Source organism: Heterocephalus glaber, unplaced genomic scaffold (genome assembly GCF_053883595.1).
Source record: "Heterocephalus glaber isolate CG9 unplaced genomic scaffold, H.glaber_assembly_v1.0 deba00001613, whole genome shotgun sequence".
In the NCBI taxonomy this organism is placed as follows: domain Eukaryota; kingdom Metazoa; phylum Chordata; class Mammalia; order Rodentia; family Bathyergidae; genus Heterocephalus; species Heterocephalus glaber.
In genome coordinates this window covers 21,739,652-21,760,182 of record NW_028258384.1, presented here as the reverse complement: position 1 = coordinate 21,760,182, position 20,531 = coordinate 21,739,652, and the positions used below count along the sequence as shown (strand labels likewise).

At 32.3% G+C, this 20,531-nt stretch overlaps 1 protein-coding gene across 7 annotated transcripts in view; it reads right to left on the bottom strand.

Annotated features, from left to right (window-relative positions):
- Diaph2 (diaphanous related formin 2) overlaps positions 1-20,531 on the bottom strand; it is a 979,330-nt gene that overhangs the window by 476,759 nt on the left and 482,040 nt on the right. For all 7 annotated transcript variants that reach the window (XM_087196779.1, XM_021247648.2, XM_087196782.1 and 4 more), the window contains one exon: positions 6,006-6,135. In XM_087196779.1, coding sequence (XP_087052905.1) covers positions 6,006-6,135 — 130 coding nt within the window. The remainder of the gene's footprint in view (positions 1-6,005; positions 6,136-20,531) is intronic.

Below are 20,531 nucleotides of genomic sequence, written 5' to 3'. Positions count from 1 at the left end.
AGGAGAAGTTAATTCTGTCAAAACAGGGTAGAGAGATTGTGAACAAGTATATAAAGGAAGCAACATTTATAATTCAGTGGGTTTTTTATTTGGTCAGTATTTATTTTCTATATGTTTTCCAATATATGAGCATGAATCTCTGCTGTATATTTTAGACCACATAGGAAGCAAAAATGTGACTGAATAGATGTAATGAAATAACTAAAGAAAAACTATGCACATATTTACTGACTCTGCCATCCAGCTGTGTGATCCTGGGCAATTCCTTCATCATTCTAGGTCTCAGTTCCTTCAAATATAAAATGATGAAGTTGTACTAAATGCTATCTTAGGTCCTTTGGAGAAGGGACTAAACAATCTCTAATGCTTCTACCATGTCAGATGTTTCTGAGAAATGTTTTAGTTTTTTTCCTTCTCCCCAAATTTTATACTGTGCTATTATTTTGCATTTTTATTTATTTCCTAGACTTTTCCATACAGCATTGTCTGAACTTTTGTCATTATTTATCTTGTGAAGAAATCAGAGTGGAAAAACAGCTGGTCAGTTACTAATATAAAACGAAAACGTGGCCAATATCAAAAGATAAAGTTGATCGTTAAAATTTAGAAATTAACACTATTCACAGAAACTAAACTAGTTTTTATTGTGTAGGATGGCACTAATTTCACTGAGGTGAAATCCATTTTGAATTTATCCAAAACCTTAGGATTAATAGTACCTTCAAATACATTAATGTAATTTCCCCTGTTGAATAGAATGGTTTTAATTAAACTTTACTAACCCTTTTGGTTTAATCCCTGGAGCTGACCCATAAAATAGTAGAAGTTTTAAATCAAACTATGAAAATCCTCAAAGCTGAAAGTTAAAGTGATAGCCATGGGAGGGCATAAAAGTTTATCGAATCTATCTAGTAAACTAGCAATTATTTATATAAGAAATTGTATATATTATACACTTATATATAATCTTTAAGATTAATTATTGGAAAAAGGTCATCATTTATTAAAAGTATTTCAGTGACATAAAGTCATCAGTCTTTATAGTAACTTTTTTTTAATTTAAAGACTCATTAGTATGCCAATCATGAAAGAATGTATAAATTCATAATTTAACCTAGAATAAAATGACCAGAGCAATACTATTTTATTAATTTTACTGGTAATAAAATTATACTATACAATTTGCTTCTGAACTCTTTCTTCTCTCACCCTGCTTGCTTGTTTCCCATCTACCTACTAAATGAATGAAAATCAAAACAAAACTACTTTCTAACTCTCTAGGCAATGCTTCATAAACTTCTTTTCCACCAAAATACTCTTAATGGAAGAGAAGATTGAACATGCACCCTCAGGGATCTGCAGCAAGTGTGAAATTCCTTTGAAGTCATCTGTTTTATTTTAAAAATTCATGTGGCTTTTGCATTCTACTCCATAATATATATCTGTTTCAATGTAAAAATGATGTGCTTTCCCCCAATATCTTTGAATTACAGAGCTCTAGGAAAATATGCTAAGTTGATATGATAGGTTTGCATCTTCGAATAAGCAAACAGTTTAAAAGCTCAACTTTATGGATAAAGATAATTATAAAATAATTTTTCCATAGATCTCACATACTTCTTTTGTTTTCTTTTCACTTTAAGGTGATTTATTTGTTTTTGTTGGTAATTCTGAGGCCTATAATTTCAGTACTAAAATAAAAAATTTATTGCTATGATAAACAAAATATATTTTATAAAATACCTTTATTTTATACAATAAACATCTTTATTTTAGAAAAGTATTCAGACATAAAAGTCAAAGCTGATAGAAGCTTCATCATAGATATCATTTCAGTCATTCTGAACTATTTTGACTAAAAACATGTAGTTATGACATATACTCATGTAAGATAATAGGAAACAAAGAGATAGACCTTTTACATTTGCAATCTTTAACAATTTGGATTTTCATAATAAAAAATCATAGAAAATGGTATTGGTAGTCATGCAAGTTTTTCTTTAAATATGAGTTATATAATGTAATTATTAACTAAATTTTTCATCTATTTCCCTTTAAAGAAAATGAACTATTTTGTTTTTAAAGAGAAAGAGATCATTTCACAAAGAGTTCGTTATCAAATAAAATGAATTACATAGTGTTGACCCATTTTTATTTCACTGGTAAAATGTGAATCTTATACACAGTATGTTATACACAGCACTGCAGGTGACAGAATGTGACTCAGAAAGGGCTGAAACATATGTTAAGCAAACAAGACCAGTGTGCCTCAAATACTTAGGAAAAGAATTTAAATATAAATAAGAGGTAAATTGCTTGACCTTTCACCATGTTTTGTTTCTTCCTGCATACTAAATTTGACAGTATTTTTTTCAAATGCTTTGGTCAAAAAACATTAAAAAAGAAAGAAATGGATTCTGAATAGTGATATGAAAACTGGTAGTCAGCTGGCTTAGAGGACAGGCAAGTGAGATTTACAGGCATATGATGATGCAGAACAAAATCATTTACAGAGACAGGATGATAATAAAGGAACAAAAAATGGCTCAAGAGAATATATGTCGGGGTACATTTAAATGAAAACTACAGGGATGCAAGTCGGTGGAATGTGCTTCAGAACTTTTTCAGTTGCTAATTCTGAGCCTGAATTTCATAGGGAAAGAAAAAGAACTGGTCAAAATAACTTGAAAATGAGGATTTGCTAAAATGCAAACAGTTGGATGGGAAGAGGATTTTCTCACAACAGTCTTGTGAATATACTGACAAGAAGAATGTACAAAAAAAGGAATAATCAACATACAATAGAGAGATCTAGCTCTTGCAATAGTAGGGAGAAAGAACTTGGCAATATTGTAAATGAGAAATATAAAAGGATTTACCAAAAGTACAGGCACAGGAAACAAATAACTAGAATTGACATAATACATAGTATAAATCATTCTTAAGATTATTCACTTCTTCCCTTCTAATAAGACAATAAAAATAACTGTAATGTTCTGAGCAGTGTATCAATTACTACTACTACTACTACTACTACTACTACTACTACAGATATTGGTCTAGCAAAATAGCTGCATGCTTACTATGTATAAAGTGTTTTACTAGATGCTTTGCATATGTCAACTCATTTATTTTCATTGTTAGTGTACTTGTCATTACAGATGAGGAGACAAAATCTTAGAAGTTTAAATTACTACCTAACTAAAAAGCTTGTGCTCTAGTCTTTTGTCAATATCAATAATGGCTAAAAGTATATGATATGACTTAATGTCCCTGAAACTATTTAAAACATATATAAATATTGTATATACACATACAGTTACACATTTCTTAACAACAGGGATATGATCTGAGAAACTAGTCATTAGGTGACTTTGTCATTGTGCAAACATTATAGAGTGTACTTACACATACTAAGATGGCTACAATATCATCAGCAGATATATCTTATGAGGCCACCATCCTACATATGCAGGGCAGCTGGTCACTGAGCAAAAAGTTATTCAGCACATGACTATAGTTATAAAAATAGTTAAATATTTATACCATGTATAAATAGATAAACATACATGCATTTCCATGATTTGAATGTGTTTCCCAAAGGAATGTAGGTAGGACTTGATGGGAAGTGTTTATGTCATAAGGGCTTCAGCCTCATGAATAGATTAATGCTGATTATAAAAAACCATGAAGCTGCAAGCATGACCTCTTGTTCTCTTTTTCCATGTAACACCTTCCACCGTACTATTGTAGAGCAAGAACCTCTCAATACATGTGACCCCTTGATCTTAGATTTCTCAGCCTACAAAACAATACGAAATACATCGATATTCTTTGTAAATTACCCAGTACATAGTATTCTATTATAGCAGCACAAATCAAAATTAAGCCATATATATTTGTATATGTATATATATAAACAAGTATTTAGACAAAAAAGTAAACCTGATAGAAGTTTTATCATAGATTTGATTTTAGTCCAAATTATTCTAAAAACATATTTATCATACATACTCATGTAAGATAATAGGGAATAGAGAGATAGATCTTTTGCAAAAGGGAAGGGGATCAAGAGATAGAAGGAGATGGGAAGGGAGAAGAAGACGTAAAAAGAATTAAGACATGTTATACACATGTACCAATTCCCTATAATGAACGTAATCATCATACTGCAATCATGTACAAATAAAATAATAAAAATTTCAAAAAGGAATTCTTAATATAAGGAATGTAAACATTACATATCATAAATATATACCAAAAAAAGAACAGGATCAAGAGATGGGTGGAAGGAGAGGGAGGGAAGGGAAAGGGGGTCAAAAAAAAAGAAATTAAAAAAGAATTAAATCATTAAAAATCATTACAAAATGGACAGTACATTTTACTTCAATGCATTCTTGATATAATTCCAAAATCTTTTAAAAATAGATTATTGGGCCAGGGATTTAGCTCAGTGGTTCCACCACCTGCCAAGCAAGCGCAAGGTCCTGAGTTCTATCCCTGGTACCAAAAAAAAAAAAAAAAAAACCCACTAAAAATAGATTATCATAATAAAAATAACATTTAGAAAAAAAGCTGATAAAAAGCAATCAAATATTAATTATACCACCAAAATGATCTAAATTTAGAACTGCTCTGATTTGTGGATTTTAATATATTTCAAATTATAAAATTTCTAAATGTTGCTCTTATTCTATTTTGGTTACATGTTAGTGAAGATGCCTCTAGTCACAAAGACATATTTTAAAATCCAAGCAATAAGTTACAGAAGTTTTTTAGAAAGCAATTGCCAGACAGCTGCTATTATATAGTAAGTACAATTTCTGAATCATATTATAATGTTTCCTTAAAAATATACAATATTACGGAGTCGTGGTGTGTCTTCTGATATTCTATTCCTTGGAACACAAAATGAGACACACTGGATAAAATTATAGACGTATGTTGAGGATCTGGTTGACAATCCCAAGTCAGCAGAGCTGACACTACACAATGTTGCACAAATACTCTTCTGGGCTTCATGGACTCACTTTGTTCCTCCAAAGGATACTAACAGGTTTATATAATATGTAATAAACATGGAAAATATATGCTTTTGAGTCCTTACAGAAAGACGTCAGAGTTATAGAATGGAATCACCACGGTAAAATTTCAAATAGGGTTCATGGCATACTTTTCTTATCTAAAAGGTTAAATAAAATTCTCAACATATATGATCTCACCTTCAAAAAATGCTTCCTTGTTCCATCATCTTTTCGTCCTTTTGTTAACTTCTTGTAAAAGTAAATAATATTGACAAAGCTATTTATCTCAAATTAAAATCTTAGATGCATTTTTACTTCCCTTCTCCTGTTTCTCATTAGTGCTATTGCCCATTCTACCCCCTCAATGATGCTTTATTGCCTACCATATCAAGATGAGACTTAGCAGCCTGACACTGAAGTCTGTGAGATGCCTGCCTTAGTGTTTCCACTTTATGGTCAACTACTTCTTTCACTTGTCCTAAGACATTTTGCTACTGTGTCTTGCTCATATTGTTTTGTCCCTGGAAAGCAAGCCAGACTCTTTACCAAGCCTGTAAAATTCCATCTATATACCATGAAGATTTCTGTCCATTCAACAGTACTTTCTTCCTCATCTAAACTAAAGAACTTTACATTTTCATGTAAACATCTCGCATTCATAATTATAATATGGGGTATAAGTATGTGCACACACATGCGTGAGTGTATGTCTAGTCACAGTTATTTTCACATAGCCAATTATCTGATCAGAGGTCTGAATAACCTACTACAGTTCTTTCAAAATGAAGATAAAAACATAAATTATTAAAATGTAGAATGCTGTCAAACATAAGCTAATAAATTATATTCCTGCTTTTTCTTATACCAGTAAACAAATCGAAACTATTTCTGTGATTAATGTTTATAGATTTTTTAATCTTACCATTTAAAAATGAAACACATAGACCAGAAACAGCCACCAAGCAGTTAAAAATCAATTACCTTTGCTTGCACTTTCTACATGTTCTAGTTCTTCGGGAAATTTCAAGATATCTCTGTAGTTTTCCTCACAAATTTCAGCAATAAAATGCAAAAGTGTTGTCTTTTGATCTGCTGATTTAGTATCTTTGATCTGGAAGGGAACAACATGAAATCTTTTAGTAATTTGAATAGACTTTTTTCTTAAACAAATGGAACAAATGAATGAGTGAATTCAATTCATTAAAACTCACTTAAAATTTTTTTCTTAATGGGGTCTAGTGGCAAAGCTCTGGATTTTAAAATGTGCGTATTTTAAAAGTGAGAAATATGACCAATAATAGTATCAAATTAAAGCTAAATGTATATTTTCAAAAATGCCTGCATCATTATGGCAAAATGAACTATTCTTTTCATGAGAGAAGAACATTCACTTAAGTATTTATAGTAATAGCCCAAGTTAATGTGCATTTATGTTAGCAACATTCTGTTCTTTGCTGTATTACAAAAATATATTCTTGAAAGTTGGATTCATTTGTGAAATTATATTTATTCCTAGCCATCACTGATGCAAATTAATGTAAAAGAATACACACATTTACCCTCTACTTGCATGAGCCACTAGAAAATAATTCTCAAGGTTGTTCTTATCCAGAATTATAAAAATAATCTGACCATACAGTTGTGATAATATAAAATTTTTATTTGTCTGCTTATATACTGTATTTCTATTTCAGACATACTAGAGAAAAGATTCCACAGTTACAAAAATAAAAATCTTAAGAGTAGGGCCAAAAATACACATGATGAAAATCTAATGTTTCCTTTATTATAACTCAGACTAAGCTGTAAATGAAATCAGGATTTACTCAGAAGTAAAGCATAAATAGAGCACAAATTATCAAGTTTTCTCATTCTGTTGGATGTTTAAATTCTATAATCCTTAGATGATGGGTTTGTCGACTGATGTTCATACTGATTCAGCGTTTTTAGCTTTAAGGATTACTCTGTTTAGAACAAATGAATATTCTTCATAAACAGGTTTAAGAAAAGGCTGCAGAGGATATTTAGGTAATTACAGAATAAATTAATCCTTATTGTTTTAGGAACTAAGAAAGAAAAATTCATAGCATTTAATAATCAGAACCATACTGAATCTGTTTTGTATTACAGCTCTTAACAATTGTTCACATTCAGATGATATAAACAACTTAAAAGAAATATTAGACTTAAGGCTAAAGTAAACAAATGGCCACAGAATGTATAAGGTTGATAGTTCAATTGTCATAATTATTTCTTTAAAAATTTTTAGGATTACCTTATCCCATATAGGTAAAATATTTAAAATTTTGCATTATCATATTGATCTGTTAAATGCTTTTCAATACTATAAGGTAGTATTACACTATTGAAGGATAAGCTATAAGAACGACAACAAAAAAACACAACATAAACATCAAGGGCAATTTGTCTTAAGTAAGCTAGCAGCTGTAGATGAATCCATGGGAGGTTCTCACTCCTAAAGAGAGGTCTTTAGCTGGGATTATTGTGTAATATGTTCAAAAAGTGCATCATTTCCAGAATGTGTGGAACATTTAAAATAAGAAATTTAACATTTTCTTTTTTCTTATAAATTGACTAACCTGATCTTAAAATCCTAAAAATGTTAGATGCTTTGAGAAGTTTCAGGTCCATCTTCCAAAAGAAAGGAAATCTATATTTTAAGAACTATATGGAGACCAAAGCAAAAATAAAAGCACTACAATATGAAACAACAATCAAGACCTGTCTAGTTCTTTGTAGAACAAATCATACAAGTATATTATTGTTTAAAAGTGCACAAAAATAACACTGGACAGGAAACATGGAATTAGAAAAAAATGGCATTGAGCTCATATGTCAATTGTGTGGGTGATATTCTTTTCTTATTTTCTTGGCGGGTGTTATGTTACACTAAAAACTTCAGATTTTGGTATGCATTCTTTTTTTTTTTTTTGTTACCAGGGATTGAACTCAGGTCCTTGCGCTTGCGCAGCAGGCGACGAAACTTGGTATGCATTCTTAAAGTGTTGCATTCTCAGAATTTTAATTAATAACATTTATTCAGTATCAATGTCATACAATTTAATTTCTATTATGTAATGTAGTAGAATCAATGGCTACATTTGAAAAAGAAATAATAACAATTTATGTTTGATGAAAACACAAAGGTTTATTGACAGAGTATGTATTTTTTTAGGATTATAATTTTCCCTTCAAAAAACAGATGAACATGGTCAAACACATGCCTTGTCAAGCTGAGAAATAACCTAGCTGGTCTGCAAAACAAAATGTTTAATCCATAGTGTAATAACATTCATTTAAGTGTTTATGTTTTAAAAAAATCCTTAATACTCAATAGTCCATTTTAATGTTTAAAATTGGCAGAGAATCATGATAAAATGATCTTTTCAATCTTTCTCTCTGTGTGAACATTAGATCAATTTTAAAAAAAATAAATACATAATATATAATAGAAAAGAAAGTTTCCTTAGTGAAGTGTATTTACTTTGTATTATTAAGTCTTCGGTCTGTCTTATTTAGTCTTTCTTGCTGGCCCAATTGTGTAGTTCATTATTAGCACAGAAGGCAACTAAAAACATTTACTTTCATCAATTCTTCTAGTTAATGAGATTTGTCCAATAATTTGGTCTTGTACTAGATATATCTATCTACCCATCTATCCATTTATCTATCTAAAGTAGATAGGTATCTAGAGATAGATATATAGATAGAATGTATATCAAGGTAGAACAAAAGTAATCTAATGTATGTACAAAATCATTTCCAAAATGCTGGGGTTAGTTTATTAAGTAATAAAATTGATTTTAATTTGGTATCTGATTAACTGGAAACTAGATTAAAAATTTGATATTACATCAAATATCCAAACAATACTCGCCTGCATTGCCTATGTCTCACTGATAACTATAATTTCAGCATTTCAAAGTTTGCTCTAGGTAGAAGCAAAGTGCTTTTTGGTATCCCTGCTTGAGATTTTCCTCTCTTCTCACCAGGCGGTTAGGTAGGGCATGAAACAGATACATGAATTCTTTGTGAAAGATATAGAAGGATGAGTAAAATGGTCATTCTACAATCCCCTGCCTCACAAATATTTTCAAACAATAAAAACACAAACAGCAGTTTCAGAAATCAGTAATACTTGCAAAAGCTAAAAACTGTTATTTTAATAAGCTGATCAATGAATAACAATGACAAAAACAGTCACTGTAAAATGACAAAGTGTCATCAGTTAATAAATAATATAGCAGGGTTTTTTTAGAGTAAGAAATTTTGTTGGGGAACAGGAATAGCTCCTGAGAGACAGGAGGCGTCCCGAATGGGTTGCCCAACATAGCAGTTTTAATTGTAACCACCTGGCCAATAAATGTTACCTATAAACATTAATAATGGAATTTAAATTAATTTATTTTACCTAATCTTTACTAACTTCTGAAATATTATATATATGTACATACTTTTAATAAAACAATACCTATTTCTATAGATAGACATGATCATTTTGAAATAAATATGAATGATATATGATAAAAGATAATATTTATATTTTACATGTTTAAATGCATTACAACATTAGTAGGATAGCAAAGCATTTGAATAACTAATTGACACTAAAGAGATTTAATTATTCTAAATATACTCATTTAAGCCTGAAATTTATCAGTTTTGCTGTGTCTCTGAAATTGAGAAGAAACTAGCACATAGCTAGAGCCTGAGACATTTTAATGATCTATGTCAGTCACACTGTATCTTTCTGTGAAGGACCTCTTCTGGAGGTAATTTCCCTTCTGCTACAATTTAAGCCTATTTCTTCTTGCTCTGTTCTTAGTGAAAACTGAAAATAACTGGTCACGATCCTCTGTACAACCCTCTCACTAAGTCAGTTTGCTTCTCTTTTTTCCTATTATCTAAACTAAACAACCACAGTTAATTTAATCTTTTCACATAGTTACTATTCTTCAAGTGTTTAATTTTTTTTCTTGGTAGATAGAATCCATTCAAAATTTCCCCTGCAAAGTTTCCTGTCATCTACCATAGAAGCATACAGATTTCTTGGTTTTGCATATGAAGCCCCTCATAAGCTGGCATTTGTCTGCCTTTCTAATCTGCCTGCTTGGACTTTTGGTCTGATTACAATTGCTTAAACATATACCATGCAGTTTTATACCACTGTGCTTTTGTATAACTTGTTCTGTCTAGACGCTCTCCTTTCTGTCTATTGGCATGGTAAAGACCTACTCATATTTCCTACTTAATATACAACTACCACCTCATTTCTGAAGATTTTTCTACCTTAGGAGCAATTTAGGACTCTGGGGACTATGTTCTACACTGTAAGTACTTTAACACAGAAGTTTTTGCAGTTACTATGAGCTCATTCAAAGGCAAAGACCCTGTTTTCGTAGTATTTTTTTTTTTAATCTACAATATTTAGGAGAATGCTGGAACCTACTAAGCAGTCAATAAATGTTGTCTGAATGAAGATTTTTCTCTTTAAAAAATTCCCCCTTGTGTGAGTTATATAACAACACTTCTAAATGTAACTCTTGTCTTACTTTTTTCATTGATGAGACAAAATACATCATACCCAAGGCTAAAGGAGGAAAGTTTTATTGTAGCTCACAGTTTGTAGAGGTTTCAGTTCATAGTTGGCTATCTCCAAAGCAGGGTGGAATGCCAGAGGAGCATCACAGAGGACAAATGGTTCATGGTGGGCAGAAGGCAGCAAAGCAACAAAGAAGCAAGCAGCAAGTGATGGCAGCAGCCCTGTTTCTGTTCCTTATATTCTATTCAGGCTATATGCCCTTAGGGAAGGTAACACTCACACCCAGGGTGGGACACCCTTAACCCTAGCATGGCATCATTAATCCATTGTCACATCCTTTATCTCATCATCACACACCCTAGATCCAGCCACCTCCATAAAGCTCCACCTATGACTGCATGAGACTTTGGAGGGTCACCTAGATACAAGCCATAACAACTCTACTCTTGCTTTTATGTATATGTGTATACACACACACATGTGCAAATACAAACACACATGTACAAAGAGGGCATGGGGAAGAATCAAGAGTTTTCCAGGACACAATATGTAGTAGTTAAGTAGGAGTAAATGCCAGAATAAAGTTATAATCTATTTCCCTGTGATCTGAGGACTGTACTGAACACTAGGAATAAGAGATAAGTATCGCCTCAATGTGCATCCACTTAGCTATAAATGTCTCTAATTTCTCATTTTTTATGGCTGAGTAGTACTCCATTTTATAAAAAAACCACATTTTCTTTATCCAGTCTCCAGTTGATGGGCATTTGGGCTGTTTCCAAGTTTTAGCTATCACAAACTGTGCTGCTATGAACATGGGCACACATATATCACTGTGGTATGATTCTTTTAATTCTTTAGGGAAGATCCCCAGCAGTGGAATAGCAGGGTCAAATGGGACTTCCAGTCCTAGTTCTTTGAGGTATTTCCATACTGATTTCCACAGTGGTTGCACCAGTCTACACTCCCACCAGCAGTGGAGCAGGGTTCCTCTTTCCCCACAGCCCCACCAGCATTTGTTATTGGTTGATTTCATGATAGCAGCTAAGGAATATGAGATAAGTAATGATGCATGGTATGTTTGACGTCTCAATCTTAGAATTTAGTACAAAATATATTGTTACATAAAGAAAACTCTGACATAAGAATCCGATCTATCATATCCAAAGCAAGGAAGATGATAACTCTAGATTAAGCTGGCTTTAGGAAGTAAATGTCAGCTACTATTTTAAAGAGAGAAGTTAGCTATGTGGAAAAATTCTCTGAAAAGGAAGTCATGACCATTCCATTCTTTCTGCTTCATTTTATCCAACATGATTTAACTTAATTATGGTCTTAAAATTTATATATGAGAGTGTCACTCTCTCTTTTACAAAACATTAAATGGTTCCCTAAACTCAAAATAAAGGCCAAATTTCTATTCAGATAATTATTGAGCTCAGATTTTGGATTCACCTACAACCAGGTTTCAACTGTGAACTCTAACATTTCTTAGTTGTATGATCTTCAGCAAGTAACTTAAACACTTCGTGTCACAGTTTAATTATAAAACGAGTGAATGTTATATACATGTTTGCATAATTTAATAATATATTATGACCAAGATGATCATCCAGACCAGAAGTAACATGAGCTGAGCATAGCTTCCCATCTTCACATAGAATAAGTCATCATCATCACCTATGTTCCTCTGTGATCTGGTAACTCACTATCACCCCAATTTAATCTCTACTTATTATCCTTTCCTATGCCCTCACACCAATTCAGCTATGCTAGACATATGTAAAGTTTTTGTATATGTTTTTTTCACATTTTGTATACTCAGCATACAGAACAACGGCACTTCATATCCATTTGTTGGTTCCACAAATGGGTGATGATTTTCATCCTTTTTCTTGTGTTCCTCAACACAGAATGACCTTCTTCCTTCATAAAGAGCTGAAATATTTTTTTAAAAAAAAATTCTCAATTCATCATATTCGCTATTAATTCACAGGTAAGAGAGTGCATATAAGTAGTTTGGTCTAGTCCACAGAGTTAAGAAGGGATAGTGCCAGAACATAGCATGGTCACTTATGCACACTGGATTAAGATTTCTGAGTTTTATAAACAAAGAGTGTGGAGAAGAGAAGGATCATTCAGGGAGAGTGATGGTTACTAGTAATGCTTCTTTCCAATCTTCCTCAAATAGAATTAGTACTTTGTTTTTCTTTTGCCATAATAATTTATATATAATCTAGTTATAGCACTTATCTAAAATATATATTTAAAAAATATATATATATATATTTTTTTATTTACACAATCAGTCTTACTTGCCAGATTGTGACTTCCTTAAAAATGAGAACTATTATCAATTTCTTTCGGTAATGTTGAAAGAATAAATGCTACAAAAACCCAAAGATAATTAAGGGCTAATTTGATGATTAGGAAAATCTTTATTAACCTTCTGGCATTGTTTTAGTACAGTGTCAGGTATGCAAAATTAAAAGAAATGGATAGACTGCAAAAGGCGATAATATATAAGGATAATTTTTTCAATATATTTACTGCCAATAATCACTAGACAATAGAGCGGGGCAGCAGAGCCACCAGCTGGAAAATGATGAGGCTAAGTGACAAAAGTGATTATAATTATCATTCTGAATAAGTTTAGCATAATTAGGCCTGAGGAAAATAAACAATGGAAGAAATAAGAATGAGAAATCAAGAATTCATGGGCATGACTAACTCATCTGGAAACTTGTTAGAAAGGCAAATTTTGGGGTCCTGCTCCCAATTCACCAAATCCAGAAACTCTCAGGCTGTGCTCCAGGAATTTATATTTTAACATGTTAGGGAAAAATTTTGACATTGCCTCCAGGTGATTAAGATATATGCCAAAGTTTGAAAGCCACTAACACAAACTTAAAAAGAAATTTGTAGGTGAGAAGGTGCTTGGCAATTATCTATATCATATCTGGGTACTTTCACTAGTACTTTTAAATATAAGAAGTTAAATGGACAACATGGTTTTAAAGCTTGTGTCAATTTAAAACGTGAGTATTGTCTAGCAATTTGTGGCTTCTGAAGGACAGAATTACTCTTGATGTTCTTGATTAACTCATAAATATGAGTACTTTGTATTATAATTTACCATGTATTTATCTAAGGGTAGATGAGTCAGTGTGTTCCATGCTATTTCAGATACATTGTTCATACATTTTTTAAACTGTCCCTCATCTTTCACCTAAAATTGTGTTGAAAATTTAGCAGAAATTACCATTAGTTGAAATTAGCAGAGTGATGGACTACATAACCTAGCAGATCATTCACAACTTCCAAACTAACCCAAGCTGTAAATTCACTTCTTATTGGCAAATACGAATTGTTGCTCATTTACTCAGGGAGTTTGGATCAGAATATCAAATTTTATGTTGCAGATATCAGGTTTCAGTGCTTGCCATAAATATTCTTGCACTGCTAACATACTGTTCATGTTCAAATTTCACGGCTATTATATTGGCTCTTAAGAGCCTAATGCCTTGACCTCTATGCCAAACAGAATTTACTCAATGAAATCAGACCACAGTGCATAGTGGAAAGAAAAAGAGACAAAAGGAGGAAGCACCATCCCTGTCTGTGACACTGACATATGCTGGTACTGCATTCCCCAGGCACTTGTATATGCTCGTATGACATTACCCACATCAGCATCTCCATTTGGAGTCAAAGGCCAAGAGTGAGAACATGGTTAGGTTCATGTGTTACCATATATAAGAACAAAGCAGTGGACCATATGACTGTGCCCAGAAGTAGTTTTACACTTCAAACGCAAAGTGATGCAGAAAATTGTGAGAATGAGTAAAGGAACAAATATCCAACTAGCTTCATAAGTGTAGTTCTCTTTTGGAAAGAACCAAGAAGGTAGAAGCAAAGCAGTATGTGTTCCATAAATGGCTGTAAAATGTATATTGATCAGAGACAAAAACTGACTTGCTCATAAACAATATAAGAAATGAAATGGTTGAAAAGTATGTGCATATTACTTCAGGAAATTTTTCTGGACACATTTAAGTAGGTCTATCATTAAAGTTCATTAAATCTTTTTTTTTTTTTTAAATGATACTGGAGATTGAGCCCAGGGTCTTTGCACTGAGCTACATTTTCACATTTTCAGCCCTGTATTATTTTTTGAGACTGAGTCTCTCTTAAATCACTATGTTCCCAGGCTGGGGTCAAACCTGCCATCCTTTTTCCTCAGTCTCCCAGAATGCTGGGATTACAGCATGCCACTATGCCTAGTAAAGTGCATTAAAACTTTAATGTGAGATAAAAGTCCACGGCTCTAGACTATACCAGAGAAAATCCTTTCAGACCTTCCTGCTTCTTTTCTGATAGTTATACAAATGGTCACATGGAATTCAGCAAAGTTAACAGGTTTCATAGTAAGAAAAAAGCTGCATTGCCTAATCTCTTTTTATCAAGGCAACAGTCCTAACAAGCAGCAACAATACACAATACACATTTACTTTGGATCGTCCTTGAATAGAAATGAGATATAAAATGAAGTAAAGGAATTTAGTTGAGTAATTGAAATAAAACCATTGAAACTACCAAGTTGATCAAATAATTCAACTTTATCTCTTTTAGTAAAGTTTTTCATAGCCATGGCTTCTTTTCCCCCTACTGTATTTATATATTCATGGAACAGTTCATATTTAAGCAATCATGAATGCTCCAGTGCATATATCAAAACAACTACTGCTTGCCAGTCTTTATACAGCACATGAATTCTAATGTTAGTCTCCTTTATTTAAACAAAATTAAGTTCTGTGCTCTCTGCCAAGGGTTGTTTACAAATTACTGCTTTCTTCAACACCACTACACATTGCAAATAACATTGAGAAAGATAATGTAATTTAAGGATTGCAATTACCATAAAGACATTAGCTCTGTAGCTACAACCAGACAGGTTTAATACATGCTTTCCTGGCTTTATTTCTAAATTTGTCACCAAAAATGTTTTTTGAGGTACTACATGACCAGGGTTGACACTTTTTCAGACAAATGTAATTCACAGTGGAAAGATGTCAATTCTTTATGTAGGGCTCATTGTTCCTTTTTTACACTCTTGATTTGGGTATAATAATAGTATCGCCAACAAAAAGGAACAGATGATATCATTTCTGTAAAAAGTCAAGCAATTTAAGAGTTTTATACTTGTTAGCTTAATTTATGGTAGGAATCTTGTGGAAGGAGACCTTAAATTTGAAAGCATGACAATATTAAATAGAATAAGAATTCATTTCAACTGCTACCTTCAGGTCCAGCAGAACATTGATGACATTGGTTTCTGAGAAGACAAATTCCACTTTCCTACTCTTACTGATCCACTTCTTGGCATTTTCCTTGTAGCCTCATTTTAGGAGAATGCCCTGTGTGTGGAAGAGCCTGAAGTAGACAGGGCCAGTGGCAAATCAACAAACATTTGTATTTTTTTTAGGAAAAGAAAGATGAATTAATGAAATGTTCCTACAATTTACAAAGAAAAGTTTGTCTGCTACCTTCAAGTGCTTTCAGTTAATCAACTTGTCTACATTAAGCATACTGAACAGAAATTCTTCTGAGACAAGTTTTAACAAAATTCAAATTATTTTAAATTGATATTTAAATAGTTTATAAGTATGAATCTCTCTTGGGTGTTAAATGGTTTTTCACAGACACAGTTTAAACAAATAAAATGTTCAAGTTTTATTGTAATGAGCATTTTACTCAACAAAACTCCAAGACTGGAAGAGGATGTTAAGTTAGCTGTTGTCTTCACCGCAGTACATAGCTTAAAAGATTATCATGACCATCACCACCACCACAAAAAAGGTGCATTGGACTCATTTGCTATGTATATACCATATAATTGAACAGGGTTTGAAGACTTAACGTTAGAGTAAGAGCAACTTTGATGGTCTAAGATCATCAAAGCTTATTTGGAAAGTTTAATTAGAAGCCAGAGAGGTAAAGGAGGATTCCTTAGGTAAAGGAGGATGCTTAGGAGGATTTTATTATTGTTGTTTTTGTTGTTATTTTGTTTTGCTTTGTTTTGTTTCTGTACTGGGAATTAAACGTACAGCCTTCACCACAAACTATATCTCCAGCCTTACTTTGAGACAAAGTCTTGCTAACTTGCTAAGTTGCTGAGGCTGGGCTCAAATTTTTGACCCTCCTACCTCAGCCTACTAGAGTGCTGGAATTACAACCTGTACCACCAGGACCAGCTATGAGGATCTTAATTATGTTGATGCTAGTAGCTATATTCATTCATTTTCATAATTGTATACTATTTCACAATATGAACATAACTAGTTTTAGTTATAGTCTCCTGCTGAGTGTTTTTCTTATTGCACTTTCTTTTTCCCCCATGGAAATAATGATTTCTGATTATTTTATTCAATATAATGCTGCTGTGAACACTTTTTCACTACAATGAAATACACATAAAATTTAGCATTTTAACCATGATTAAGTGTATAGTCCAGTGGCACTAAGTACGTTCACACTGGTGTACTATCCATCTCCAGAAATTTTCATCATGCCAAATAGAAACCGTACCATTGAACACTTCATCTTCCTTTCCCCTTAACTGCTCATAACCACTAGTTTGCTTTCACTCTCCCTATGAATTGCTCTAGGTACCTCTAGTGGAATCATACAGTATCAATCCTTCTGTGTCTGGCTTATCTCATTCAAAATACTGTCTGCAAGGTTTATTTACCTTGTCACATGTACAAAAACTTCTTGTTAGGTCGGAGATTTAGCTCAGTGGTTCTGCCGCCTGCCTGTAAAGTGCAAGGTCCGGAGTTCAATCCCCGGTACCAAAAAACAAAACAAAACAAAACAAAAAAATTTGTATGTATTATATATATATATATTATATATAATATATATATCACATATATGCATTGATATATATATCAATATATAATATATATCAATATTATATATATATATATATATATATATATATATTATGCCTGTTACCAGGGATCAAAACCTGGGCCTCAAAGAAAAAAAAAAAAGAAGGAAAAAATGGAAACAAAGCTTATATAAATAGGGAAGAGTGGAGGGGTTGAAAGGAGGACAGGGGAATGGGAAAAAAAAAAAGAACCAAGATATATCGTGCACAGGTACAAATTCCCAACAATGAATGTGAACATAATGCATACCTAAAATGTACCAATAAACTCAATTTATACACACACACACACACACACACACACACACACACACACACACACTGGGCCTCATAAACTCTAAGCAGGTTCTCCGCTTCTGAGCTACATCTCCAGGCCCTAGAATTTAATTATTTTTAAAGGTTGAATGCTATTCCACTGCATACATACACCACACTTTATCCATTCATTTATAAATGCATATTTTCGTGGTTTTAAACTTCTGTTTCCAGAAGTGAAACTACTAGATCATTTGGTAATTCAATGTTTAATTTTTGTAGTAACCACTATATTGTTTCCCATTTTATATTACAATCAGGATTACATTGCACAAGGATTCCAATTTTTCTACATTCTTGGCAACACTGTTTTTTAAATAACTGTCTTAATGAGTGTGAACTGACATCTCATTGTGGTTTTGATTCAGTATTTTCTGATGATTCCTGACATTGAACATTATTTTCATGTGCTTACTGGTTATCTATACATATTCTTTTAGAGACATATATATTAAAATATTTGTCACCCTATTTTTGAAGTGTGCTACTTGCCTTTGTCTTTTCAAATTGTAGGAGTTCTTTATATATTCTAGATATTAATCTCTTATTAGATATATTATTCACAAATATCTTTTAAAATTCTGTGTAAGGACATTTACCTTTGTCAACTGTAACCTCTGACGATGTGATCCTTCTTGTGCATGTTAGAATATATGTTAGAAGTGGCATTTATGAGTATTCCACTTTCTGTACTTTTAGAGAGCACCAAACTGTTTTCCAAAATGGATGTAACAAGTGACACTATTGGCAGCAGTTTCTTTTGATCCTTAATCATACTCTCACTTGGTGTTATCAAAATAGAAAATCTGCTAATCTCCTAAGTATAAAATAGCATATCGTTATGCTTCACTTTAATCACGTAAGAGAAAATGGTTCAGACTCTTCAGAAAACAATGTTTTTTAAAATTAAATCTCGGGGTGGGGATTTAGGTCAATGGTTTTTGCCACCTGCCTCACAAGTGGAAGGTCCCAAGTTCGATCCCCGGTACTCAAATAAATAAATAAATAAATAAATAAATTAAATTAAATCTCTACATTCCATATGAACCAGTCTTCCCACTCCTAGGTCAATACTCAAGATAGATGGATTTATGTATTATACATGAATAGTAATAGGATCATCATCTATAATAGCCCCAAAGTATAAACAATCTAAATGTCCATGGGTAAATGAATAGAAAAGCAAAATATGGAGTATTCATACAATGAAATATTAATCAGTAATAGAAACAAACCACTGATATGTATCACAACATTACATTAAGTGAAAGAACTCACACAAAACACAAAGTAACACAAAGACTATTACTGTATGGTGCTATTCATATGATCCTAGAAGACAACAAAATGAGTTATCAAAAGCAAAGCAGTAGAAGAATGGAGGTGGATGTAGGCACAGGGGCATGAGGAAACTACATTGGATGATTGTAGAGGAGATTCTAAATCTATAAAAATGCCAAAGTTCACCAAACTGTATACCTAAATGAATACATTTTGTTGTACATCAAATACACCTCAGTAAAGTTACGTTGAAAATTATGGGTCTGTTCAAGTCTCTCTTAACCATTAACACATTTGACTCTGATACAATAAGAACACAAAGTTTTAACAAGTTGCTTTAAAAAAAAAAAGTCAATGAACACTGCAGTCTGTCTTATACACTCAACCAATGCTCATATTTGGAAACTGAAAGAGATCTCAATGGTTCCATCTGTGATTGATGAAAATTCTTTGGAATCAAGTACCTGTATCTCTTCCCAAATCTTTGGATATCAGCTTATAATACATTTTTATTCCCCTTAGCCCAGGTTTCCAAGCATTTGGTTTTAATATGTGTATAAAGCTACTTGCTTGAATTTAAAGACTGAGTTTTAAACAGTCACCCTTGAAATAGCTTATATTTCCCCATATCCAGATGCTTGGATAATAGAGTAGTCCCTCATATTGAACATTAAATCATAGCTTCTTCATTATTATTTATCTAGAAAATTTCATGGTTGCTTTTGCAAAAATAAATTTTACTTGATTTTTATGCCTAATTAGTGAGATGTGGAGATATAACAGTCATAGAGTAGTACTGTTATATAATTGCTTTCGAAAAGGTACTGAATAATCTTATCCAAAATTTAAAAACTACTGAAAATAAATTGTATGCAGAAAGTAGGTAGGAACTTGAAAAACAATTTCAAAGATACTATTATTATAGCATAAAAAGGAAGAGATTATTCTGAGAATTTATATTTTAAATGAAGAAAATGAAATAACTGGATAAAAAAGAATGGCAAAACATTGTGCTCATCCCCATGATAAGAGTCAGGAAAAATAAAATTGAACAGATTATTTTTGAGAGAGAAGAAAAGTACATGTATTTGAGTCTAGTATTTCTCTTTTTTTCCCCCATAGAAGTGGAGCAGCTTTACAGTGTAGGAAATCATCTAACAGTACTTTATTGTTTTGCAGATAGCCAGTGTTTATGAGCAACATAATTTATTTTTCATGTGTGCTATTATATAAAATTCATCCCCCTCTCCCCTCACACACTTCTCCTGGTTCTCTCTTGTCTTTCTTTAGTATTGCAATGTCCTATATCCAGTGATAAGCTAGCTCATCAGCAAATTAAGGCCTGGATATGTATGTTTTACTTTTCTTTATCCTTGAAAAACTTAGCAATGGGATC